This window comes from Bos taurus, chromosome 15 (assembly GCF_002263795.3).
Source record: "Bos taurus isolate L1 Dominette 01449 registration number 42190680 breed Hereford chromosome 15, ARS-UCD2.0, whole genome shotgun sequence".
NCBI classification, from domain to species: Eukaryota; Metazoa; Chordata; class Mammalia; order Artiodactyla; family Bovidae; genus Bos; species Bos taurus.
The window spans coordinates 34,061,469-34,088,863 of NC_037342.1; the positions used below are offsets into that span (position 1 = coordinate 34,061,469).

The 27,395-nt window shown below is 45.1% G+C and overlaps 1 protein-coding gene across 6 annotated transcripts in view; it reads left to right on the plus strand.

Moving 5' to 3' along the window:
* The window catches only part of GRAMD1B (GRAM domain containing 1B), a 186,566-nt gene that overhangs the window by 21,864 nt on the left and 137,307 nt on the right, over window positions 1-27,395 (plus strand). For 4 of the 6 annotated variants that reach the window (XM_059874723.1, XM_024975271.2, XM_010812450.4 and 1 more), the window contains exon 2: window positions 24,708-24,797. In XM_059874723.1, coding sequence (XP_059730706.1) covers window positions 24,708-24,797 — 90 coding nt within the window. The remainder of the gene's footprint in view (window positions 1-24,707; window positions 24,798-27,395) is intronic. The other 2 variants (XM_024975268.2, NM_001191419.3) reach the window with 2 other exon arrangements.

Below are 27,395 nucleotides of genomic sequence, written 5' to 3' on the forward strand. Positions count from 1 at the left end.
AGGCCACGAGGCAGTCATTGGTGACCTTTGATAAGAGAACAGTTTGTATCAAGGGGTAGAATTGGAAGCTTGATTGTGGGGTGAAGTGAATAGAGAGGAAGTGAATACAACTGGTGGAGACCACCAGTTAGGAGAGGGGGATAATCAAAGGGAAAATGTGGTAACTTCAAGAAGTATGATGAAACCACAATGGTCTGACCCATTTGGGGTGAATATTGGCCCTCTTGGGGGCAACTGGATACCAACTTATCTGATGCAAATGAGACTCTCCCAGCTGAGTCAGGAATGGAGCCTGCCCATGCAGTATCACTCATTACCTTCTTACTAAAATTGCCTGGAGAAGAAACTGGATGTAAAACAGAGTCTGGAGCAGATGGCCTTTTAATTAATTGATTGATTGATTGATAGCTGTGCTGGGTCTTCATTGTTGTGCTCGGGCTTTCTCTAGTTGTGACTACTCTCTAGTTGCTGTGCGCGGGCTTCTCACTGTGGTTGCTTCTCTTGTTGCAGAGCTCAGGCTCTAGGCATTCGGGCTTAAGTACTTGTGGCGTGCTAGTTCAGCGGTTGTGGTGCAGGGGCTTAGTTATTCTGTGGCATGTGGGATCTTCCTGGACCAGGGATCAAACTTGTGTCCCTTCCATTGTCAGGTGGATTCTTAACCACTGAACCACCACAGAAGTCCCTAGGTGGCTTTTTTGCTTTAAAGGAGCCTAGCTAATGAAATAAGGAAAGCCCCCCCGACCCCCGACACACACTATTTATTGCTGAAATGTGGGTGACGAGCAGAAAAGACAGAAATGAATACGAGCATTTTGAGTGATAAAGTGTATAGGGTGTGTATGTACAGGTGGGATACTTTAAGGTGTCAGCTCTGCAGATGGGTGATTACAGAATGAAAGCGGAGCTTCTGGACTAGCCCTCTGGGCTTCTGTAACTTCTTCCCATCTCTGAGTCAGATCTCCTTAACTAGTGATGTGCATTGTTGGGGAAGGAAGAAAAATTTCCTATATCCTTCTAGGTTCTTCTGACTGGCCTAAGAATGAAACTGACATGAGACAGAATAATAGGAGAAAATTAGGGACTTCCTTGGTGGTCCACTGGTTAAGGCTTAGTGCTTTCACTGTCATGGCCCAGGTTTGATCCCTGGTCGGGGAATTAGGATCCCACAAGCTGTGTGGCACAGCCAAAAGAAAAGGCTAAACCGGGAGAAAAATCAAACAAAAGTTTAATAGCATGTACACGTGGGAGAGATTCAGGAAAACAGTAATTTGCCACAGCGGCCCCAAGGCCTCTCCATAAACACCATCCTCATCTAAAGACAGGAGAGGATGTTGAGGGTGGGAGAGTCACAGGAAAGGCACGGTGAACAAGGGCGATGGTGGTGTAGATTTACGTTGCTATCTTCGCCACTAGTAAGAGTTTCTAGAGATTTGTTCTCCTCCTCTTCCAGGTGATGACAAAGACAGCTTTGTACATGGAGAATTCTCTTACAGATGTCAGTGTCTCTTTCAAAAGGGCAACTTCTAGTTGGTTTTTAGAGTCCTTCCCAGGTCTGCTGTTTCTCAGAAAAGAACCAGCTTAAAATATTTATGTGACAGTGTGCATGCCTGCGTGCTAAGTTGCTTCAGTCGTGTCCAACTCTTTGTGACCCCGAGGACTGTAGCCCACCAGGCTCCTCTGTCCATGGGATTCTCCAGCCAAGAATACTGGAGTGGGTTGCCGTTTCCTCCTCCAGGGGGTCTTCCCAACCCAGGGATTGAACCCATGTCTCCTGCGGCTCCTGCAATACAAGTGGATTCTTTACTGTTGAGCTACCGGGGAATCACCCTTAAAAGAGATGTATTTTAGGATGCTGATTTCTGCTCCCATACAGTATATAAGCATCTTAATGCTCTTAGCCCAGCAGAGTTACATAGAGGACTCAGCAGTCTTGTGAGCTTCTGGCATCATCAATGCAATCGCCTCCCTAGCCCTGAGCTTGGAAAAGCATTTAAAGAAGTTTGTTCGGGGGTGCTGTGTTGGTCAGAAAGAATGTCATTGTGACTTATGGTTTCCAGGGAGAAGAATGGGGGGAACAGATAGTGAGGGAGTTTGAGATCAAACATGTTGTTGTTTAGTTACTAAGTCGTGTCTGACTCTTGGCAGCCGCATGGATTGTAGCCCGCTGGGCTCCTCGGTCCATTCAGTTCTCCAGGCAAGAATGCTGGAGTGGGTTGCCATTTGCTTCTCCAAGGGATCCTCCCAACCCAAGGATTGAAGCCTTAGCTTCTCCATTGGTAGGTAGATTCTTTACCATTGCTCCGCCTCTGCTATATTTAAAATAGATAACCAACAAGGACCTACAGTATAGCACATGGAGCTGTGTTCAATATGTGGCAGCCTAGATGGGAGGGGAGTTTGGGGAGAATGTATACGTGTATATGTGTGGCTGAGTCCCTTGCTGTCCACCTGAAACTATTACAACATTGTTAATTGGCTGCACTCCAGTACATAAAAAGTTAAAACCGAAAATTCCCAGGAAATACAAATAGAATCTGGATAATAAAGTCATAGGTGGGTTATATTTACAATGGAATTAGGACAGATGGGGATACTTGGTAACATAAAATGGTACACTTGTATTCTTGCAATAAATAAGATGAATAGATTAGAATTTGAATTAAAATACATTTTCTTCGAATACTGTCTTTTTAAAGTGAGATCATGTGAAAAATGCACATAGTGGACACTCAGTACATGTTAGTTTCCCCTTCCTCTATGAAACAAACTTGGTCTCATAAATAGTTATCATTAACTTTTCTGCTGCATTTCTCAGCACACATTAAGATCTTAGGGTACTTTGTGTCCATACTTTTCAGCACAGTACCTGGTCCATCTAAAGTCTGCTTTCTCATCTTTTCCCTGTTTACGCGCTGCCATTTAAAGAGTTCTTTAAATAAATTTTGAGTGAATGAATTATCCACTTTGTAGATCATCAAAATCTATTTTATGCCTTTGTCTATATATGTGACTCCTAGAGCAGAAATAAAGAGGAGATGTGATGGGCGGGTGGGAGGTTGTTTCATTAACATCCTTATATGAAAACTTAATGATTTATGATTTATTCAACTTCTGTTATTTTTTGTTCACTATTCTCATAACTATGTAATTCTCATAATTATATTCTCATATACTTTTGTTCATAATTCTCATATTCTCAAGGTGTTCCAGTACCTGTTGCCTTCTTGCTAGTAAAAAGTGAGCAATGAGTGGCGTATACCTTATCAGAAAGTTGTCAAGAGTGCTTAGCTGAAAAGATAGGCGTTACCTCCTGGGTGGAAAATCCTTTGTGCAAACAGATCAGGTGTCCCCAGTCCACCCAGATGTCCCCAGTTCAGGTCCAGTCAATGCTGTTTCTTCCCAGGCCCCTGAGGGGCTGTCTGAGTTGGTAAGTGACCAGAGTTCTTGGTTAGGACTGCTTTTGTTGTTGTTCATTTGCTAATTTGTGTCCCGACTCTTTGCAACTCCGTGAACTGCAGCACACCAGGCTTCCCTGTCCTTCTCTACCATCTCCTGGACTCATGTTCGTTGAGTCGGTGATGCCATCCAGCCATCTCATCCTCTGTCACCCCCTTCTCCTTTGCCCTCAATCTTTCCCAGCCTCGGGGTCTTTTCCAGTGAGTTGGCTCTTTGCGTCAGGTGGTATTCTTGCCTGGAGAATTCCATGGACAGAGGAGCCTGGCAGGCTACAGTCCTTAGGTAGCAAAGAGTTGGACATGACTGAGCAACTGAAATAAAAACAGGACTGTTTTTATTTCTTTTAATTGGAAAAAATATAAAAAACCACGATAACAGTTGTACCTTAAACCAGTTTTTCCTGGGGCTAAGGACAAATGAATTTGGGGATGGGAGTGGAGGTGGGTCAGGGAAAGGGGACACAAGGAGACTGGAAAGACTGATTCTGGAATAGAGCACACCCTCACTCTGTCCTTAAAGGCCATGGTCCCTACGTGGCATCTGACCGTTTATTTGCAATAGGGTTTCTGCATAAACACCCCTCCTCCCCCGTGTGTCCTTTGTCCTGTAGGACTCAAAAGAGTTTGACCTTCTTTCCAGATGCCTTGTCCTTTCTTCCCTTGGGTGCCTCTGTCCTCAATCCCTGGGGCAGAACCCAAGGCTTCTGTATCTTGCCTACTGTAACCTTTAGGACTCAAACACTTTCAGCTTCGGGGGTTTGAATTCTATTAACTAGAGGGAAACAGGTGGTGACAAAATTAACTGCCAGTTGGGAAGCCACAGTAATCAAATGTCTTGAAAACATATTTATTTTTAATTCAGTTGGATCTTTAATCAGCTGTAAAGTAAACCCTGGCCACCTTTTTCATTTTGGGGAGGGGGGAGAATCTGAAACATTCCTGTAGGAATTCACCAGTTGTTTCTGGAACATCAGCTGCCCAGTCTACTCCACATTGGCTCCTAAATCAAGCTTCTTCTACCTTGGCTGGCAGAGAGTCAAGATGGCACTGACAAGTGTTTCCTGTGCTTATTTCTGTGCAGAGGCCCTCAGGGCACCTGAATTTCTGGTCTGTGGCTGGCCCGCCCCTCCTGAGTCCTGCTCTCAGACCTAAATGGGATGGTCTTGGCCTTTCTGGTCTTACAGGCCTCCCCGTTGGGCTCAGGCCAACCTTCCACTGGCTTTCTAAAAGTGTCTTTGAGCCAGGCTCTGGCTCTAGGAAGTCCTACTGTCTTTCCAGGCACGTTGCTCTGGCTTATTTGGCGTGCCTGTGACTTTTTCACCAGCTGGTTGATGAAACAGCTGGACTCTGAAGCATAAGTTGTATTTTTCAGGTATCATCAAACACTTGTTTATTTCTCTGATTTCACTTGTGGCCTTGAGACGTTGTGGCAAGTTGCATTATCTGTCCCATCTCACGTCAGTGCCCATTGACTGGTTAGGGCTAACTCTTATCACTTCTCATTTCAAGGATTTTGCGGCTTTGGACTTCCCAGATGGCCTTGCTTTCTGGCTGAGGGCTGCCTCCTGCAGAAGAGAAACAATGGACAATTTCAACAGAATGAACATTCAGGCCCTTCCCAGCAAACCCACCCCCAAGTTCATATCTTCCCCAGTCTCATCACTGAAGTCATTCCTGCCACCCACCCCTTCCCAGTTTTAAGTGAAAGCTATGGCCCAACTCAAGGTGAAATAATAAAGAGTTCAGGGTTAGAGAACCTGGATTGAAATCCTCACTGCTTGACTTAGCAATTGTTTACGCTTAGACATGTCATATATTCCCTTGAGTCCTTGTTTTCATCATCTTTATTTATTTTAAAAATACTTATTATTTATTTATTTGGCTGCATTTTCTAACTATTTATTTGTCTTAGTTGCGACATGCCAACTCTTAGTTGCAGCATGTGGGATCTAGCTCCCTGACCAGGGATCAAACCAGGCTCCTTACACTGGGAGTGTGGACTCTTGGCCACTGGACCACCAGGGAAGTCCCCTTCATCTTTAAAATGAGGATCGGAGTGTGTGTATGTGTGTGTGTATGTGTGTGTGTGTGTGTGTGTGTGTGTGTGTGTGTGTGTATATATAGTAGATATATATAAAGTAGATAAAGTATATATAGAGAGTATATATACTTATAAAGTAGATAAAGTATATATATATATTTATCTACTTTATAAGGTTGGAAAGGTCAGATGGAAAAATGTACAAGAAAGCACTTTGTAGACTGGAAAGCACTGTTTAAATGTTACGGATTGCCATTAGTATTAAACACAACATGTTAGTGTGCAATAGCTTGAATACACTGGAAATAACACTCAGTGTCTGTGCTAAAGAAGGGTTTCTCTGATGCAGCCAAAGGATTATCTCCAAGGCTAGGGCAGGGCCACTATTATCACTGGTGATAACTGCTAAGGTTTGGACTTGTCCTAGCTCCGTGGCTCAAAGGGAACAGAGCTTTGGGTCAGGTAAGAAGAGAAAACCAACAAGCTAGACCCTGGAGAGACAACAATATTATTGTGATTTTTTATTTGTTTTTATTTTTTGGCCATGTCTCGAGGCATGTGGGATCATAGTTACCCAGCTGGGGATTGAAGCTACTCCCCTGGCATTGCAAGCGCAGAGTCCTAACCACTGGGCCACCAGGGAAGTATTGGGAAATACAGTTTTTGAGGTGGAGTCTGTGGGTTCATGTGGAGAAGGAAATGGCAACCCACTCCAGTATCCTTGCCTGGAGAATTCCATGGACAGAGGAGCCTGGTGTGCTGTGGTCCATGGGGTCACAAAGTTGGACATGACTGAGTGACTCACACACTGTGGGTCCATGTAGAACAGACATTTAGAGGACAGTATGGACAAAGCTTGGAGGAGTGAGTGGACGTAGTGTATTTGGGGGGCACAACTGACTCAGTGTCAACAGAACTTTGGGGCTTAGGCAGAACTTCCTGTCGGGTAAGTTGAGAAGAAGTTGGTTTCGTCTTGTAAGACCTTTGGACTGTCATCTGTGACATAAGCGGAAACCTTTAAAAGACTTTAACCTGGGAAGAGGTTGTTTTAGAAGATAAAGGTGATGCTCTAGGTGCATTCTTTGCGGGATGACCTTGCCTCTACCAGCTGTGCACTTAGCTTCCCCATTGTGATTTTTTTTTTAGTGGCATCACGTTGGTGCTTGAAATCAACCGCTGTGGGAGTATTTACAGCACAAAACTCAGCAGATGATACAAATCAGTCTCTTTTCCGATTGGTTGTTAAAAAAATTTTTTTTCAGCACAGTTAAGAGACCATTTCAGTAGGGTAGGACTTAAGTGGTTTGCAGACTTAAGATGTGCCTTAAAAATCCTTCAAGCTCCACCCAGACCCCCAGCATCAGAATCTGGCAAGTGAGGCAGGCAGTAGGAACCTATTTTTTAAAATGTTTTCAGTCAGTTCTTATGCAACCAGTCTGGTATGACCAGGGCAAGGACAGGACAGGGAGGGAGAAGGGGATGGATATAGTAGGTGTTTCAAAGGTAGGAGCAGCAGAACTCAGTGACAGCTTGGAGGTGGGGAGTGGAGGAGAGGGAATTGCCAGAACTATTTCTGAGTTTCTTCTTTGTACAACTAAGTGGATGGATCGTGGTACAGGTAGCTGAGTGAAGGAAGGCAGATGTGAGTTATTTGGTAGTACAGGTGAGAGTGAGGAAAGGAGAGGGTAGTTTTAGACATGCTGCTTGAGGAGTCCATGGAGGCAGGGTTTTGGTCATGTTCTGTAAAGAGCTGGATCCAGGGAATTGATGCTTGGTGGAATGATCCAAGCTGGTGGTACAGGTTTGGGAGTCAACATGTGGGTTGTTGAGGCCATGGACTTGCATGAGATCATTGAGAGAGAATTTGTAGAGATGAGAAGGGGACTGTACAAAACTCTGTCAGTCCTAAAGGAAATCAACCCTGAATATTCACTGAAAGGACTGATGCTGAAGCTGAAGCTCCAGTACTTTGGCCACCTGATGTGAAGAGCTGACTCACTGGGAAAGACCCTGATGCTGGGAAAAATTGAGAGTAGGAGGAGAAGGAGGCGACAGAGGATGAGATGGTTGAATGGCATCATCAACTTAATGGACATGAATTTGAGCAAACTCTGGGAGATAGAGAAGGACGGGGAAGCCTGGCATGCTGCAGTCCATGCGGTCGCAAAGAGTCGGACACAACTGAGTGACTGAATAACAACAGAAGAGAAGCCAGAGGAGATCCAGCAAACCCAGTTTATATATTGATTACCAAAGTCAGTGGTTCCTTGGAGGGTGGGATTCCATCTACAAAATATCCAAAGGCTTAATAGAAACCACACGTTGTCTGATTCAAATTCTATCAACCCAGGGTATTGAGGCGTGTTATTGGGTGCTGAGCTGAATGACAGTTGAGTGCCTTTCACTAAAAACACACATGCAAATTAGCCAGGAGACAGATAGTCTCTTATCAGTTATCTCTTTCAAAATGTGATAGTTGAGAATGTGGGTAAGGGTTCTTGGTGAGGAGGAAGTAGGGATATCTGCAGGACAAATCTCCTGACTTACCCCTCTGACATCAGAGAGGGAACTTTAGCTTCTCATTTTGAGCACTTTAAAAGGACCAGGATCAAGAGGATTGTCCAAGGGACTTCCTTGGTGGCCCAGTGGTTAGGACTCCACAGTCAGGGGCCTGGATTTGATCCCTTGTTGGGGAACTAAGATCCCATAAGCTGTGCAGTGTGGCAAAAATTTTTTTTTGAAGATCATATTTGGGGGTTATCTGTGGACCAAATGGCTTCTGGCTCTCCTGGGGTTTGAGAGCCCTCAGCAGCTTCCTGAAACTGGATTGGGAACGAGGGGATTTTCCAAAGGCGGAGGGGCCACAGGGGGCTGGCTGGCCTTTGAGACTGTGCTGCCCAAGGTCTTAGTGAATTCTCAGAGACTTCAAGTCCTGGAAAACAACTGTTTGGCCCCGTGACCTCCTGAGTTTACCAATAGGAGATGTGGTGAAGTTGTATTTACTCTCTTCAGAGGACCTAAGATTTCACTGTGAAGCTAAGTAGTGACTGAAGCCAAAGATACTACTGGAATGTGGGAAACTGGGGAAAGGCAGTATATTCCTTTAGCTGAGAGCAACTGAAGAGAGTTTAAGCTGACCCAAGTTCTCCTTGCCCCGTCTCTTCAGGCCCCATCCGAGGGATGTAATGGGTGAGTATAGTTCTTTTCATTATGTGAGACCAGAGGCCCAGGATTCTGTCATGGGTGAGGGGTTCTTTACCCTTTGTGAAAACTATCTCAGAACACGGCTTTCAAGAGAAGAAATTCTTTTTTTTCCAATCAAAGCTTTCAAGAGAAGAAACTTTTTTTTTTTCAATCAAAGCTTGATTTTCTGTATACATGAGAGCTGGAGATGAGCATGAAAGTTTAAAACTCATTGTTTGGGATTAGCAAGTACAAACTACTGTATATGAAATAGGTAAATAACACAGTGCTACTGTATAGCACACGGATTTTATACAATATCATGTAATAAACTATAATGGAAAAGAATATGCACTTTTGTACATATGTGCATAATTGAAAAAAATGTACTTGTATACATATATGTACTGAATACACATGTGTACACATATATGTAATACATTTATATACGTATGTGTAACTGAATTACTTTGCTGTATGCCAGACACTAACACAACATTGTAAATCAACTATGCTTCAATAACAATTAAGAAAAAAAAGGAATACCAATGTCAGCCCCCAAAAAGGTACTAATGTTCAGTTATAAATGAATAAGTCACAGGGATATAATTTACAGCATGATGACTGTAGTTAACAACATTATATTATGTATTTGCAAGTGCTGAGAGAATAAATCATAAAAGTTCAGCTCTCATCACAGGAAAAATACTGTAATTATGTAGGTGATGGATATTAATTAGACTTACTGTGTTGATTGTTTTGCAATACATACAAAACCGAATGTTGTATACCTGAAATTAATGTAATGATTTATGTCAATTATACCTCAGTAAAATATACAAAAATTTTAAAATTTTTGAATAAAAAAAGAAAATTTAATGCTCATGGCATCTTAGAAAGAAAGAAACAAACAAAAATTTGGAGGCTTAGACTGCAAAATCTTTCCACACTGATGTTTACCTGTGATGTCTAATTGGAGGGGCACGTTCTTTCCTGTTTGCCTTTTGATGGAGGCTCTGTCAAGCATGAGATACGGCTTCTTCACATCACATATCTGAGAGCTGGGTCGCAGCTTTGGCACAGAGGTGGGGCTGGTGTTAGGAGGCCCATGCCAGCCCCCGTGGGTTCTCTTACAGGGGTGGCTTTATGTGGAGGGTTCGAATGCATCTAATTCAAGTTGGTGTCTCCAGGGCACCAAAGCTTGAAGCTTGGTCTGCTGCAAGCATGAATGAGTGAGTGACCCATGAGGAATTTGTATAGGCTGGTGGGCTTCTGGAGGTCTCAGGCCGGGCCTTACACATTCAGTAAAGCCTAGCAGGATACTTTGAACACAGGTATTGAGGAAAGGTTGCTGAACATGTGGAAGCACATTGTAATCTGGAGGAAGCGGGTAATACTGTACTCAGCAAAGTGTTTTCTGGACTGGCTGGGGAGTATTCATCAGAAGTGGACATGTCAAAGGAAGGACAAGCCTAGATATTTGTGTGTTGATTTTTTTTTGTTGTTTATTTTTGGCTGTGCTGGGTCTCCATTGCTGTGCATGGGCTCTCTCTAGTTCGGTCATGTGGGAGATACTCTCTAGCTGTGGTTCACGGGCTTCTCATTGCAGTGGCTTCTCTTGATTCGGGGCACAGGCTGTATAGGCGAATGGGCTTCAGGAGTTGTGGCGCACAGACTTAGTTGCTCCAAGGCATGTGGGATCTTCCTGGACCAGGGCTCAAATCTGTGTCTCCTGCATTGGCCAGTGGATTCTTATCCACTGTACCACCAGGGAATTAATTTATCAGACACATAGTGTACATCTAATATGTGCTAAGCACAGTTCCAGGCCCTGGAGATGAACAGAAATGACACATGAAATAGGATCTTTGCTCTCAAATAGCTAACAGTGTGGTGGAAGGTATAGGGCACAGAATCAGTAATTCCTGTATCCCAGGGAGGATGAGAAGTGTCATGATAAAGGGAAGTACAATGTGATACAGGACCACCGTGTGGGCGGTGGCCATCAGGGAAGATTTCCCTGAGAAGGTACTACTTTTGGAGGATGATAATAGCTTTAATGTTGAGTATGACTCAATGCCAGATACCTAAGTATTTTGTAGGTACTAATTTATTTAATTTTTACAACACTGTGCTGAAAAAGATATTTTTATCATCCCATTTTTTAAAATTTATAACATCTTTTATTTAAGGAGTACAAAGTACTTCACAAACGAGTGAGTGTGATGGGAGAGATGGAGAAGATAAATTACCTACCCCAAACCACACGGAAAATTCAGGAACAGAATATGTGATGCCTGTATCATCCCCATTTTATAGAGGGTGAAATTGAGCAGGTGGAAAAGTTGAGATTTGGATGTTGTTGTTGTTCAGTTGCTAAATCGTATCCGACTCTTTGCAACCCCATGGACTGCAGCACAACAGGCTCCTCTTTCCGCTATTTCCCAGAGTCTGCTCAGATTCATGTCTATTGAGTCTCAGTGATGCTAGCTAAACATCTCATCCTCTACTGCCCCCTTCTCCTTTGGCCTTCAATCTTTCCCAGCCTCAGAGTCTTTTCCAATGAGTCGGCTCTTTGCATCAGGTGGCCTAAGTATTGGAGCTTCAGCTTCAGCATCAGTCCTTCCAATGAATATTCAGGATTGATTTCCTTTAGGATTGATTGGTTTGATCTCCTTGCAGTCCACAGGACTCTTGAGTCCTCCAGCACCACAATTCAAAAGCATTAATTCTTCGGCGCTCAGCCCTTATGGACCAACTCTCACATCCGTACATTGACCGTCTAAAACTAGAGCCCTCAGTCTTAATTCCTGAAGATCCTACCTCAGTGATAGGAATGAGTGAAGCAAAGAGGGGAGTGAAGGAAAGGATGTATTGATACTAGGCTGGGGAATAGCACAGGCAAAGCCAGACAACTGGAAGGACCAGAGTGGGAGGTGAAATTCTGGAGTGCGTGCGGGAGATGTGGGCACTGGGAAGTAGATGGCATTCAGCTTATTGGGCTTTTGTAACTTAGTTTTAAGTCTGAAGTAAGGAGTTTGAGCTTTGTTCTGAAATTAGGGGATGCCTGAAGGATTTTAAGCTGAGAAGAGCCATGATCAAATCTGCATTTCAAGAAAAACACTGTTGTATCAGCGTCAGGATAGACTGGAGCAGGGCCGGGTTGGCAATGGGCGAAGCAGTTAGGAGCCGATTAAAGTAATCCCCGCCAGGAGTGATGAGAGCTTGACCTCAGGCAATGGCAGTCAGAGTGATGAATGGAGGATGGGATGCCTTGGAGGGATAGTGAAAGTCGCTCTGTCGTGTCCTACTCTTTGCGACCCCATGGACTATACAGTCCATGGAATTCTCCAGGCCAGAATACTAGAGTGGGTAGCCTTTCCCTTCTCCAGGGGATCTTCCCAACCTAGGGATCGAACTCAGGTCTCCTGCATTGCAGGCTGATTCTTTACCAGCTAAGCCACAAGGAAAGTCCAAGAATACTGGAGTGGGTAGCCTATCCCTTCTCCAGGGGATCTTCCCGACTCAGGAATTGAACTGGGTTCTTCTGCATTGCAGGCAGATTCTTTACCAACTGAGCTATGAGGGAAGCCCCTTTGAGCGATAGTAAGGTAGCATCTTGATGAAAGTGAAAGAGGAGAGTGAAAACGTTGGCTTAAAGCTGAACATTCAGAAAACTAAGATCATGGCATCTGGTCCCATCACTTCATGGGAAATAGATGGGGAAACAGGGGAAACAGTCTCAGACTTTATCTTTTGGGGCTCCAAACTCACCACAGATGGTGATTGCAGCCATGAAATTAAAAGAAGCTTACTCCTTGGAAGAAAAGTTATGACCAACCTAGATAGCATATTGAAAAGCAGAGACATTACTTTGCCAACAAAGGCCTGTCTAGTCAAGGCTATGGTTTTTCCTGTGATCATGTATGGATGTGAGAGTTGGACTGTGAAGAAAGCTGAGCGACGAAGAATTGATGCTTTTTAACTGTTGTGTTGGAGAAGACTCCTGAGAGTCCCTTGGACTGCAAGGAGATCCAACCAGTCCATTCTGAAGGAGATCAGTCCTGGGTGTTCTTTGGAAGGACTGATGCTGAAGCTGAAACTCCAGTACTTTGGCCACCTCATGCTAAGAGTTGACTCATTGGAAAAGACTCTGATGCTGGGAGGGATTGGGGGCAGGAGGAGAAGGGGACGACAGAGGATGAGATGGCTGGATGGCATCACTGACTCCATGGACATGAGTTTTGGTGAACTCCGGGAGTTGGTGATGGACAGGGAGGCCTGGCGTGCTGCAGTTCATAGGGTCACAGAGTCGGACACGAGTGAGCAACTGAACTGAACTGAACTGAAGGTAGCATCTGCAGGACCTGGTGTGAAGTTGATGAGGACGTGCATTTCTAATTTGACTGCACCCTTAGTTGTGGAGTCAAAGGGAGAGGACAGAAAGATGGTGAATTCATTTTGGGCCATGCTCAGTTTGAGATTCCTGTTGCACCCAAGAGAGTCCAGTACCACGGCAAATGTGCTGCGCTGTGCTTAGTTGCTCAGTTGTGTCCTACTGTTGGTCACCCCACGAACTGCAGCCTGCTGGGCCCTTCTGACCATGGGATTCTCCAGGCAAGAATACTGGAGTGGGTTGCCATGCCCAGCTCTAGGGGATCTTCCCAACACAGGGATCGAACCCAAGTCTCCCACATTGCAGGTGGATTCTTTACTGTCTGAGCCACCAGGGAAGCCCAAGAAAACTGGAGTGGGTAGCCTATCCCTTTTCCAGGGGATCTTTCCCACCCAAGAATAGAACTGGGGTCTCCTGTATGCAGTGGATTCTTGACCAGCTGAGCTACCAGGGATGCCCCATGGCAAATATATAATAATAAAAATAAGTATTACTGAGGACTTCCCGTGTGGTCCAGTGGCCAAGAGTCCACCCTCCCAATGCAGGGGCCTGGGTTCAATCCCTGATCAGAGAACTAGATCCCACATGCCACAGCTAAAAATCCCATAGGGCTACATCGAAGATCAGAGATCCACGTGCTGGCCAAATACATAAACAAATATATATATATATATATATATATATTTTTTTTTTTTTTTTTTAAGTATTATTGCTTCCCTGGTGGCTCAGAGGTTAAAGCGTCTGCCTGCAATGCAGGAGACCAGGGTTCGATCCCTGGATCGGGAAGATCCCCTGGAGGAGGAAATGGCAACCCGCTCCAGTATTCTTGCCTGGAGAATCCCATGGGCGGAGGAGCCTGGTAGGCTACAGTCCACGGGGTCACAAAGAGTTGGACATGACTGAGCGACTTCATTTCATTTATTTTTTCATTTTAACATTTTTGTGGTACTTATTACTTGCCAAGACTTCTATTAAGTGCTTTATATCATTAACTTGCATAGTCCTCCAAACAGGTCTGTGAAGTGACTTACATTTTAAAAGACAAGGGGGCAAGAATGTAAAGAGAGGTTAACAAGCTGCTCTGAGTTACTCAGATTACAAGAGGCAGAGCTGGAACTCAAATCCTAGGTTTGATCTGGAAACCTCTAAGCTGTGTAATAAAGCTTTCTAGTTGTACTAATATGGAAGCTAGTAGCCACATGTAGTTATCAAGTTCTTGAAATGTAACTAGTACAACTAAAGAGCTGAATTTACAAATATATTTCATTTATTGATTTATTTCTTTGGCTGCACTGGGTCTTGGTTGTGGCATGCAGGGTCTTTAGTTGCAGCATATGGGATCTAGCTTCGTGACCAGGAGTTGAACCTGGGCCTCCTGCGCTGGGAACGTGGACTCCCAGCCACTGAACCACCAGGGGAGTCCCAAGGAACTGAATTTTTACTGAATTGAAGTAACCACATGTGACTAGTGACTGCTCAGCTCTCTGCTATCTTTGGGTGTCATTAATGTATCCATCACGATTGAAGCTTTGCATGTGGATATGATTCCCCCAGAGATATATTGCAGTGGATTTTAATCTCCTGTGGATTACATTCTGTAGTTGAGAATCAGATGAGAGCTATAAATCCTCTCCCATGAATGTGTAATATAACAATTTCATAGATCCACAAAACCTAGGCTCCCTGGGTATAAAGCTTGGAAGAGCAAGATACCCAATAAAATGTGAACTCCTTGAGGTGTAGAGTTTCAGCTTCAGCATCAGCTGCTGAAGCTGAAACTCCAGTACTTTGGCCGCCTGATGTGAAGAACTGACTCATTGGAAAAGACCCTGATGCTGGGAAAGATTGAAGGCAGGAGGAGAAGGGGACAACAGAGGATAAGATGGTTGAATGGCATCACCGACTCAATGGACATGAGTTTGAGTAAACTCTGGGAGTTGGTGATGGACAGGGAGGCCTGGCATGCTGCAGTCCATGGGGTTGCAGGGTCAGACACAACTGAGCGGCTGAACTGAATTTAACTGAGGCATAGAGGTTTCTTCAGTTTTGTTTACTACTCTGTATTTCGTATCTAAATTCTAGAACAATGCGTGGTCTATAGTTGGTATTGTGGACTTCTCTGGTGGCTCAGACAATAAAGAATCTACCTGCAATGCAGGAGACCCGGGTTCGATCCCTGGGTCAGGAAGATCCCCTGGAGAAGGGAACGGCTACCCACTCCAGTACTGAGAATTCCATGGACAGAGGAACCTGGCACAGAGTCAGACACAACTGAGCCACTAACTCTTTCATAATAATGGGTATCAGATAATTTATTAAATGAGTGGCTTAATGAGTCCTCGGAAACATTTTAGGACCAAACAGAAGAGTCCACAAAGTTTGCTAAAAAAAGAAGAGAAACCCATAAACAGGATAAAATCCAAGAACCAGCAGATGGTTGTGTCATAGAAGGCAAGAAGAATGAAGTTTAAAGAATGGGAATAATCATCAGTGGCAGAACTGCCTGGGTGGTCAAATGAGGTTAGGATAGATAAATAACTATTGTCATTGGCTGGGAGTAACAGAGGTCCTGGTTGATGGCAAGGCAGGGTAGGGGTGTGGTTCAGGTTGCAACAACTAATTCACGAGTCAGTGGTGAAGAAGTAGAGGCAGAGGCCTCCATCCTGGTTGCCCCCCAGAATCACTGGACACTTTTTAAAAATATGTATTCTTGAGCAGGCTCAGACTCTGACTTCATAAATTGGAGGAAGAGGCCAAAGAATCCTGATAGTTTTTTTTTTTTTTTTTTTAAGTAATTTAAAGTTTACTGATGGCCATAGAAGCTTCCCACATGGCTCAGTGGTAAAAAATCCACCTACCGACGCAGGAGACACAGGTTTGATCCCAGGATTGGGAAGATCCCCTGGAGGAAGAAATGACAACCCATTCCAGTATTCTTGCCTGAAAATCCCATGGACAGAGGAGCTGGCGGCTATAGTCCATAGAGTCACACAGAGTTACACACGACTGAGCACACAGGCACACACACAAAGGAGCATTAGATGTGATAATATTTTAAATGTTTTAAGATGAAGAATTTTAAATTACCTAGAAAAATCAGAATAAATGAGATATGCTTGAAATAGGGAGATAAGTATCTTTTCTTTATTTTTAATAACTACTTAATCATCACAACACATTAGATGTAAATCTGTGATACAGTTGTGATGAAGTTTGGCAATCACCAAATAATTTGTTCGTTCAATTAAATAATGGCCCTGAAGGAAAGGAAGGAATCATAAAGGAGATAGGGAGAGATTTTTTTTAAAGTCAGAGACATGGGTATGTTTACAGGCAAAAAAGCTATTAAAAAGAGAAGTATTGGGAATTCCCTGGCTGTCCAGGGGTTAGACTGTGCTTTGACTGCCGAGGGCATGGGTTTGATCCCTGGTTTGGTTGCTGTTCAGTTGCCCAGTCGTGTCCAACTCTTTGCGACCCCATGCACTGCAGCCTGCCATGGTTCCCTGTCCCTCTGCATCTCCGAGTTTGCTCAAGTTCATGTCCATTGCATCGGTGATGCCATCCTACCATCTCATCCTTTTAGCTCTCTTCTTCTTCTGCCTTCAATCTTTCTCAGCCTCGGTCTTTTTCCAATAAGTTAGCTGTTCGCATCATGTGGCCAAAGTATTGGAGCTTCAACTTTAGCATCCGTCCTTCCAATGAGTATTCAGTGTTGATTTCCTTTAAGATTGACTGATTTGACCTCCTTGCTGTCCATGGGACTCTCAAGAGTCTTGGATCCCTGGTTGGGGAATTAAAAATCTCATAATCAGGGCAGCACAGCCAAAAGCAACAGCAAAACCTAGATAGAGGAGTGTAGTGAGTTATAGTGAGTTAAAAGACATTTAGCTGGATTCTGAATCCCTGAATCTTTGACCAGCTACCCACTCTGTTACTTGTTCCCAGGGGAGTCATTAAGCAGAAGCAGTCCCTGCTATCTTTGCAGACATATCATTAATTTTCATGCATAGCATGTAATTTTCTAAGTAGTAGTTGAGAATATTCAGGTATGTTGTGTAAAAAGCAGTCCTTGGCAGTGTCTCAAATCACATCTGTTTACTTTCTATTATTAGACTTTCTTATAGCCGCTTGCCAGATGACAAACAGAAACTGTTCCCTTTTATCCTCTACTTATTTGCTACCTTATTTATTTATTGCTTATTTGCTATCCTCTACTTATTTTCTCCCCCCAGACACCCTTCTTACTTAAACTAAAATGGTAGGTGCCAGAGTCATTTCACAGGTGCATATAATCCAACATGAAAACTCAGTCTTTTGTCGGTGATGGCGTGAGTCTACTTTTCAAGTCAGTGGCTCTCAACATTTTTACCATAAAGGTCTCTTCTGCTGTTTCCCTTCCATATATTGGATGTTTCAAAGTATTTATCTGCTGCCAAAGTAACTGTGAATATTAAGTCCAATGAGTGTCCAACATCTCAGGTGCACCTACCAAGGCCCCAGCATGGACCTGTGTGTGCTCAGTTGTGTCTGACTCATTGCAACCCTGTGGCCTGGGGCCTCGCTATGGAATTTTCCAGGCAACAATACTGGAATGAGTTGTCATTTCCTACTCCAGGGGATCTTCCCCACTTTGCCATCGAATCCGAGTCTTTTGGGTCTCCTGCATTGGCAGGGGAATTCTTTACCACTGAGCCACCTGAGAAGCCCAAGATGGGCCTGCTGCTGCTGCTGCTGCTGCTGCTAAGTCGCTTCAGTCGTTTCCGACTCTGTGCGACCCCATGGATGGCAGCCCACCAGGCTCCCCCATCCCTGGGATTCTCCAGGCAAGAACACTGGAGTGGGTTGCCATTTCCTCCTTCAGAGCATCAAAGTGAAAAGTGAAAATGAAGTCGCTCAGTCGTGTCCGACTCTTAGCGACCCCATGGACTGCAGCCCACCAGGCTCCTCTGCACATGGGATTGTCTAGGCAAGAGTGCTGGAGTGGGGTGCCATTGCCATGGCCCTAGATGTTTACACATGGTAAATGGTTACCACCATTTCTAATCCTCATTACAATCTTTAAAGTCATGTAGAATATCCATATCTGACACTTGGGAAAGTAAAGTAATTTGCCCAGTGTCACTGTGCTAAGTGGCAAAACTTAAATCTTCCAGACTCCAAATCCTGAAGTCAGATGTTGTGATTAGATTACTCACAACTTAATCCTCAGTACAGTTCTACAAGTGGTGTGTTACTGTTCTTATTTTCCAGGGAAATAGGCTGAGAGAGGGTAAATGACTTGTCAAACTTATAGCGCCAAAAAGAAACAAAGCCGGGGGTGAACCTAGGTGTGTCTGTCTCTATAAAGACAGGGCTTCCTTGGTAGCTCGGATGGCTGAGAATCTGCCTGCCACTGCGGGAGACCCAGGTTCAATCCCTGGGTTGGGAAGATCCTCTGGAGAAGGCAATGACAACCCACTCTAGTATTCTTGCCTGGGAAATCCCATGGACAGTGGAGCCTGGCAGGCTACAGTCTGGGGTCACAAAGAGTGAGACACTACTGAGCGACTAACACTTTCACTTTCAGAGTAATTCTGTTACATCCACTGCTTCAAATAATTTCTTCCCCCACTTTTATTAACCAAAGACATACGTCAATCAAAGCCACTCTGAGCTTTTCAGAGCTTCTAATTAGCATAAGATAATTGGTATCAACACACTAAATTGCTCTGATTACAGCCCAAAACAAATGCGAAAAATGAGGCACAGCCTTAGTGTGGGTAAATGTACAGATTCCACCAGGCTCTGGAAATACTAAATGACAGCTCACACATCCCCATAACTGCTTGGAATCTCTGGAATTTCTCAAACCCCTTCTGGGTTTAGGAGTCACAGTAGTGTCATCTGGGTAAGAAAGAGTTGTTTCTACTTACAAAGCACCAGCTCAAAAAAGGTGCCAAATTTAATTTCCCTCAGAGTGAGGCGGTACTTTATAGAGGACAAAAGGACACCTTCCCAGTAGGTTGTGTGTTTAGGCTGAACGCCCTTCCTGCCAGTGCCCAGGGATGAAGGTGGGTGGAGAAGGGAGACCAGTGGAATCATGGGAATTTACCCAGACTGCATTGCAGAGCTTCCTGCTCTAGCCTGTGAATTTCTGCCTCTGGGGTGTACACTGCCTCAGATGGAGTGGATTTTTTCCAGCCAACGTTCCTGGTTTAGTGTGACCTTCTAGGATAAGCTCCCAGCACTGACTTGCTGGCAGAGAAACAAAACCAGGACTCTGGATTTGATTCACTTCAGCTAGTTTCCCTTAGGAATGTAAAGAAGCATTTCCCCCACCTTATTTGGTAACTCCGTCTGGTGTTTCAAAATTGAATTTCTATAGTGAATTTTATCAGCAGCTTGAATTTATAACAGGAAAGACTTTTAGTCTTCCTCCTGCCTTAAACTAGCTCTTCTGAGGAAAAGGCAAAAAACAGTTGCTTATACAACTGCTTCCTTGCATTGTTAAGCTGACTTTGGGTCATCTGGTGCCCAGGCTAAATCACCCCAAATCAGACTTTCTGACAAAATATTTTCATCTGTGAGCAACCTCTGCTGGCCTTCCTCCAAGTTCTTCTTACCTTCCTTAAGCTGCAGAACCCACACTGGTCACCTGCCCTCCAAGGCCTTGACTGAAATGGAGTCACTGTGGGTGTGGCCCTTGACCCTCCAGCCTCCACATGCATGCATGCCTGCTAAGTCACCTCAGTAATTTTCTGACTCTTTGGACCGGAGCCCACCAGGCTCCTCTGTCCATGGGATTCTCCAGGCAAATATGCTGGAGTGGGTTGCTGTTTCCTCCTCCAGGGGATCTTCCCCACCCAGGGATCAAACTCCTGTCTTTTGTGTCTCCTGCGTTGGCAGACGGACCACTGAGCCACCAGGGAAGCCCCAAGCCTCCCACACTCCTCTGTAAACACCCTGCTCTGGTGGTGGTTTTTCTTCATGACCTCAGAAGCCTGGCAGATTGATGTAGAGGGCAGGGCAAGCTGCCCAGTGTCCAGGTAGCCTGTCTCATTTGAAAAGGCTCATATAAGAGAGGAGCTGAGAGGTTTTTTGTTTTGTTTTGTTTTTTGAGAGAGAGGCCATATCTGAATCTCTGAAAAGTCTGCTCAACAAATATCATTTCATGGAGTTGAGTGGAGGATGGGAGTGGTTGGCCTCTATCTCACTTTTAAAGATGGTGGTGAAAAAAATGTTCTGAAAATGGGAGGAGAGAGGACCCAGCTCCTCCTGTTGGCGGGAGGAGCCTGTGCACTCTGCAGCGGTTGCTGCCATGGATTTACCTGGAGGCCTCTTGTCTCACCTTCACCTCTTCACTGTGTTGCCTCAAATCCCCCAGGACAAGTGTCTGCGACCTGTGGCCTTTCACCCTGTGGCCATTGCTGTGTCGAAATACTCAATGAAGGTTAATTAATTAATATGTGGTCCGTGTTTGGTGAGTTGAACTGAACCAGAACCCTCTCTTCTGCTCATCCTGAATCTGTTTGAATTTCAAGTGTCAGCAAAAAACCCTTGCTGTTGAGTCAGTTTTCTCTTACCAGCCCCGGAAGGAAATGATCTTTCTCTGGTCTTTGTTTCTGTAACATTTAATATTGACTTCTAAGAGCTGTCATTTTCTACTTTTAAATGTAGTTTATATTGACTCTTACTTTCCAGATTGTAAACATGTTGAGAGATGTTTGAGATCAGACAGAGATCCTTGTCTGATTCATGACTTTATTTTCCATGACCCACAAAATGATGCCTTACACGTAATCATAGCATTTTTTACAGCAGTTGATGGGCTTCCGGTGTTGCCCGACTGGTAAAGAACCTGGCTGCCAATGCAGGAGATGCAAGAAACAAGGGTTTGATCCTTGGGTTGGGAAGATCCCCTGGAGAAGGAAATGGCAACCCACTCCAGGATTCTTGCCTGGAAAATCCCACGGACAGAGGAGCCTGGTGAGCTACAGTCCATGAGGTAACAAGGAGTCGGACACGACTGAGCACGCACACACACAGCTGTTAATATGTGCCAAACACTGTTCTTGATATTTCTTTAATTCTTGGAATAGCTTTGTATTCTTTAATCCTTATGATTGTTAAGAACTTTCATAACATCTGTCTTCATTTTGTAGGTAAGGAAAACACTGTTCAATAAGTTGCTCAGAGTCGTGATAGTAGGAAGTGAAAGATAATCTGAGGCAGAATATTCTAAGGTCTAAACCTAACCTTGATGCTGCCTCTTCTTCATATATGTGCACTTAGAGGGCATTATAAATACTTGTTGAATGCATGCAGTTGATATTTCTTAGTTGCTTAGAACCAATAAATAGTTTGAAGGTGATCCATGGTTGCTTTTACCTCCACTTTCTGAACTGTTTTCTAAGCAATGGGAAGGCCAGAAGGGGGCGCCAGAAGGTTGGTTCTAGTTTTGGTTTCAGAGGCTGGATGGGATTGGCTGCCTTCAGGTTCTGGTTTGGAAGACGGCAGTGCCATCTAGTGGGGTAACTTGTTAATATCAGCTCAGTTACTTTACTGAAACCCTGGTTCTTGCCGTTTGGTTCTGGGAGCTCCCTTTTTAGGCTTCCGGGGTGGTGCAGTGGTAAAGAATCCGTCTGCCAATGCCAGAAACGAAGGTAGGAAGATCCCCTGGAAGAGAAAATGGCCATCCACTGCACTGTTCTTGCCTGGAAAATCCCATGGACAGAGGAGCCTGGCAGGCTATAGTCCATGGGATCACAAAGGATCAGACACAACTGAGCAGTTTTGATAGCCCAAGGGAAGGTAGGGTGAGAAGGAAGAACAGCCCATTATAGTTTAAATGGAGTCAAGTTTAATTTCTTCCATGAAGAGGCTGTAGTGCTGAGCGTGGTCATCGGGTTGGTGGCGCCCCTTTAAGTTTTAGATGGTGTAAAGCACGGGGCTCCAGACACCCCTCCTCCCTACTCTCCACATGTGCTGCCAGAGATGTAGACTGATATTCTTCTCTCTCTCTCTTTTTAGTATATATTGTTTTGGTATTCCTCTCTTGATAATGGGTCTGCTTTGGGATTTGAGTTCTAGTCATCTGTGGGTTGCCTGCTGTAGCCTTAACACCTATCCTAGGTTGTATAGAGGAGGATACTTGATCCATATGACAGGTCAGTCCCAATGTAAAAAAGTCCAGTGGGTCAGCAACATGATAGCATAATTTGTTACGCGTTTTTTTTTTTAATTCACTTATTTTTAATTGAAGGATAATTGCTTTACAGTCTTGTGTTTGTTTCTGCCGTACACCAAGATGAATCAGCCATAGATACACACACGTCCCCTTCTCACACCTCCTACCCCATCCCACCCCTCTAGGTTGTCACAGAGCACTTGTTTCAGCTCCCTGAGTCATACATCAAATTCCCAACGGCTGTCTATTTTATATATGATGGAGTATATGTTTTTAAAAGGCAAGTCGAATGACGAGGAGCCATTCCGTAGGGAATGAGCGGCAAAAAAAAGTGCTCTGTGTGCACACTTTGTTCTGCCAGGCAACTGGAAGCTTCGTATGTGGCGCTTTTCTGATTTCTGGTGTGTGTGTGTGTGTGTGTATTTGAAAATGTGTTGTAAATTGCTTCTGAGTTCATTTACTTCTTGCTGAAAGATGGGATCATGAGAGCATGGTTATAAAATCACTTGCTTCTTTGATGGAAAGTGTGCAGGCACTGCGACCAGCACTTACCCTGTGAGAATGTTCAGAGTTTGCTGTCTGCTGGGGATCTAGTCTAAGGAATATACGGTGTAGAGATCAGTGCTTTTTATGGCTGTAAACTATCCAGCAGAACAAGGGAACAATATTGGTCCTACTGGGCCTGCGTTAGAGTGACATGTATGGTAATAACAATTTATTATTAATAGAATTTATACAAAACAGGGGTTTGCTAACATTTTCTGTAAGGGATCATACAGTAAATATTTAGGCTTTGTGAGACTAATGGCCTCATTGCTGCACTTAATTCAGTTCTGCCTTAACTACACAGCTCCGCCCTTGTAGCAAGAACAGTCCTGATTACTATGTAAATGAATGAGAGTGGCTGTGTTCCAGTAAACCTGTATTTAGGACATATAATTTTGAATTTCATGGAATTTTCATGTGTCATGAAATAATATTATCATCATTAAAAATTTTTTTAAAAATTCCCAACCATTTAAAAAAGTAAGCACCATTCTTAGCCTGCAGGGGCTCCAGATTTGGCCAGGGGGCTATGGCTTAAGGACTCTTGATTAGATACCTGGGGTACTTAATAATTAGCAGTTAATACAATGACTGATCACCAGCTTTGGGTTCAGCTAGTATCATAAGATGTCCAAACAGCTTTTCTTTCTCTTGAGTAAGATAAATGACTGTTGAATTCCACATACTTTTAAAGTAAGTGTCATGCATGGTATGTGCACTGTTTGGAAGAGAATTTCCAGACAGAGGCAGAATGAGAGAATAGAGTTTATTGCTCTTTGAACAGCTGACCAGCTCATGGTAGAACTGACCCCTTTCACAGGCTAGTAGCCAGTTTTTATAGCCTTGATGCTTTCGAATTGTGGTGGTGGAAAAGACTTCAGAGTCCCCTGGACAGCAAGGAGATCAAACCAGTCAATCCTAAAGGAAATCAACCCTGAACAGTCATTGGAAGGTCTGATGCTGAAGCTGAAGTTCCAGGACTTTGCCAACCTGATGTAAAGAGCCAACTTATTGGAAAAGACCCTGAAGCTGGGAAAGATTGAGGGCAGGAGAAGAGGGCGGCAGAGGATGAGATGGTTAGATGGCATCACCAACTCAATGGACGTGAATTTGAGCAAACTCTGGGAGATAGTGGAGGACAGGGAGGCCTGGCGTGCTACAGGTCACAGGATTGCAGAGTCATGCAGTTTAGCAACTGAACAACAACAAGGCAGAGAATATTCCTACTGGAAGGGTGGGTATTTTACCTCATACGGGGTCAAGGGCCTAGCAGGTTTAGATCCGAAGGCTCCTGGCAACAGTTGCTATGGGGCTTGGGTAATTCTGGAGATTTTTATCTTGTGACCTTAGTACAGGGCTCCACGGTATGCACTTTAAGAACTCTGTGAACTGAAGCTCCATAATCATCGTGCCTCCAGGGCTTTAAGGATCCCTCTGCTCACCCTCCTTGCCCTCCCAGGAGGCGAAGAATCCTGCCAGGTGGCCCCAGGCCCCATCGGGTCTCAAGTCTTTCTCCTGCTGGAATTCCCCTCTCTTCCCCCCACCGCCACCCCTTCCCTTCCTGCCCCATTGGCTGTGCCCGCAACTGTGGGTCTCAGGTGACGGGGTTCTCCTGCAGATCTAGAGGCCCAGGGACAGAGAATGCCAGAGGCACTTGCTCCATGGAACTGGCCTGGGAAGAGCCAGGTAATAGGTCAGGATCTTCCCGGGAGCTTTAGGTAGGATGGGTGGGGTTTTCAGAAGGTCTCAGTTCCACTGCCTGCCAGTTATGCCCTCTGTGTCAACTTCCATGGTAGGGGGAGGGAACATGTACCTTTAAAATGTTGTAACCCTGTTTCCCTGTCGAGCTGGAGTCTCGGCGCTCCCCCAGGGTTGAGAAAGGAGGCGAACGTTAACGGTTCACATCCTGTCTTTCCTCAGCAGCCAACAGAGCAGCCAGCAGAGCAGCCAGCAGAGCAGCCATGACGATGACTCCAGCAGGTTCCTGAGTCCTCGCGTGCGGGAAGAAAGGTGAGATCACATGGCCAGGGAGGACGGGAGGCCCGGGAGGACGGGAGGCCAGCGATGACAGGGGACGGGGAAGATGTTTGAGGAAGATCAAGTTTCTGCCAGAAGTGAGAACCATGAGAAACTGCAGAGGAACAGAAGCTGGCCTGACCTCTGTGCTCCAACACGGTTCAGAAAGAGAATGCTACCCCCTCGACCTGAGAGGGGACTAATTCTAAAGGCTTTGGGTGCTCAGTAGAGGGAGAAGTCAGTGTGTGGAAACCAAGTCTGTTGGAAAGATGTCGGAGTGGGACCTGAGGTGTCCTGTAAAGGTTGGGAATGCTGTGGATCTGGAGAGGGAAAGGGTGTTTCCAAGCCTGAGGAAAACGGCGTGGCCTGGGATGGTGTGTGTGTCATTAGAGTGGTACCTGAAAGCTGGGCTTGCCTCTTGCTGGGTGTCAACCAAAAGATACTGCCAAGTCAAAGATCCGGAGAAGGGGACTTCTGCTAAAGCTAGGGGTACATGCATATTCATGCAGGCACTTGAATGGAGGAGAATTCAGCATAGAATTTGGACAAAGGTCAACAGAGTTCAGGCTCTAGTTGAATGAAGTCAGGAGGGTCTGTCCATCCTCCACCTGGGTGGGGGCCTTAGTTCCTGCAGAGCTTGCAGACTTGTATCAGATGATTATGTGTAGTCCTTGACAGGGGTGGGGGGGTGGAAACTAGGACTGTGTTTCCTGACTGATTTTCCTTTGTCCCTGTCTTCCCTTACTTCTCTTAAGCTTCTTGGATCACAGAATGGCTTCTCTTAATGTCAAGAAAGCCATTCCTGGGACCCCAGGGTGCTTGGTGGTAAAGAAGCCACCTACAGTGCAGGAGGCACAGGAGATTCAGGTTTGATCCCTGGGGTGAGAAGATCCCCTGGAGGAGGAAATGGCAACTCACTTCCATATTCTTGCCTGGAAAATTCCAGGAACAGAGGAGCCTGGAAGGCTACATACAGTCCATGGGGTCACAAAGAGAGTCAAGATACAACAGAACACACATGCTTAAGAGGCTGGGACCTTTTTTTTAGATTTATAAAGCTTTATGTCTCTTGCTATAGTTCTCAGTTCTGTGCTTATTACTAACCATGATTGACAGTTAAGCTCATCAATTTAGGTGGAGGCATGGGACACTCCCGGAGAGGGCAATGGCACTCCACTCCAGTACTCTCGCCTGGAAAATCCCATGGACGTAGGGGCATGGTCGGCTGCAGCCCATGGGGTCGCTAAGAGTCTGGCACGACTGAGCAACTTCACTTTCACTTTTCACTTTCATGCATTGGAGAAGGAAATGGCAACCCACTCCAGTATTCTTGCCTGGAGAATCCCAGGGACAGAGCAGCCTAGTGGGCTGCCATCTCTGGGGTCACACAGGATCGGACACGACTGAAGTGACTTAGCAGCAGCAGCATGGGACGCCCCTGGTGGCTCAGATGGTAAAGAATCTGCCTGTAATGCAGGAGACCTGGGTTCACTCCCTGGATTGGAAAGTTCCCCTGGAGATGTAAATGGCAACCCACTCCAGTATTCTTGCCTGGAAAGTTCCATGGACAGGGGAGCCTGATGGGGTTAGTCCATGGGGTCGCAAAGAATCGGACACAACTGAACAACTAACACTTTCATTTTCTTCATGGGGTCTCCAAGGGACAGAGACTAATGACTTTCATCAAGATGCTTGATCAGTTATGATCCGCTGGGAGTTCCCTCAGTCTCTATGAGGCAGGAGATATTAGATGGGCTGCAGGTTAGACATTGACAACTGGCCCCTGTTCACACTTCCCGGGGTGACAAAAAGATGGGCTGCAGGCCGAACACTCATTCCCAGGCCCCTGTTTACATTTTCTGAGCCAAGAGACAAATGCGCTCCAGGCTACATGTTTGTGGCCAGACTCCTATCTACATTTTGAGATCTACACCTCGATAAAAGAAACGACAGGAATAGGGTGAATAACGACATTGGACGCTTTTATGGTAGGAACAGAGCTAAGCCCTATTAGAAGATCAAGAGGTCATACATTTCCATCCTTGGGGCAAGGGAGAAACTACACTTGCACAAAAGGTGTAATGAGGCCAAAAAGGCAGGGGGTGCCAGGCTATAGGAATTCTTGCCGTCTGCCTCCCGTATGCCTCTGGGATGAAATCCATCTTCACTGAGCGGTATGATCCCACCTAGGGGAGGGTCCCTAGACAAATTAGCTTCGGGGGGTGGGGGGAGGAGGGGTGGGCTGGGGCTGGTCAAAACAAGATTGACTAAGAAGCAGACAAAGACCCGGAAGACTGGCCACTCACAAAGGATTTAAACCTCCCAAGGCACAACTCTAGCAACTGAATGGAGTTTGCACATGTGCTCTGCCTTTCTAATAAATACTTTACTTCCTCTACCTCATTGCCTAATTTCTCCTTTCAAGGTAGATAAGGACTGGGGACTTAGATTCTAGCCACTAGTCCCTGTGGTCTATCAGTTAAGATTCCTGGTTTCCACCCAGGTGACCAGGCTTTGATTCCTGACCAGGGAATTAAGGTCTCGCTTCCAGCCGCTGCTCACTGCTTTGTGCATCTGAAATCATCTAGAGTG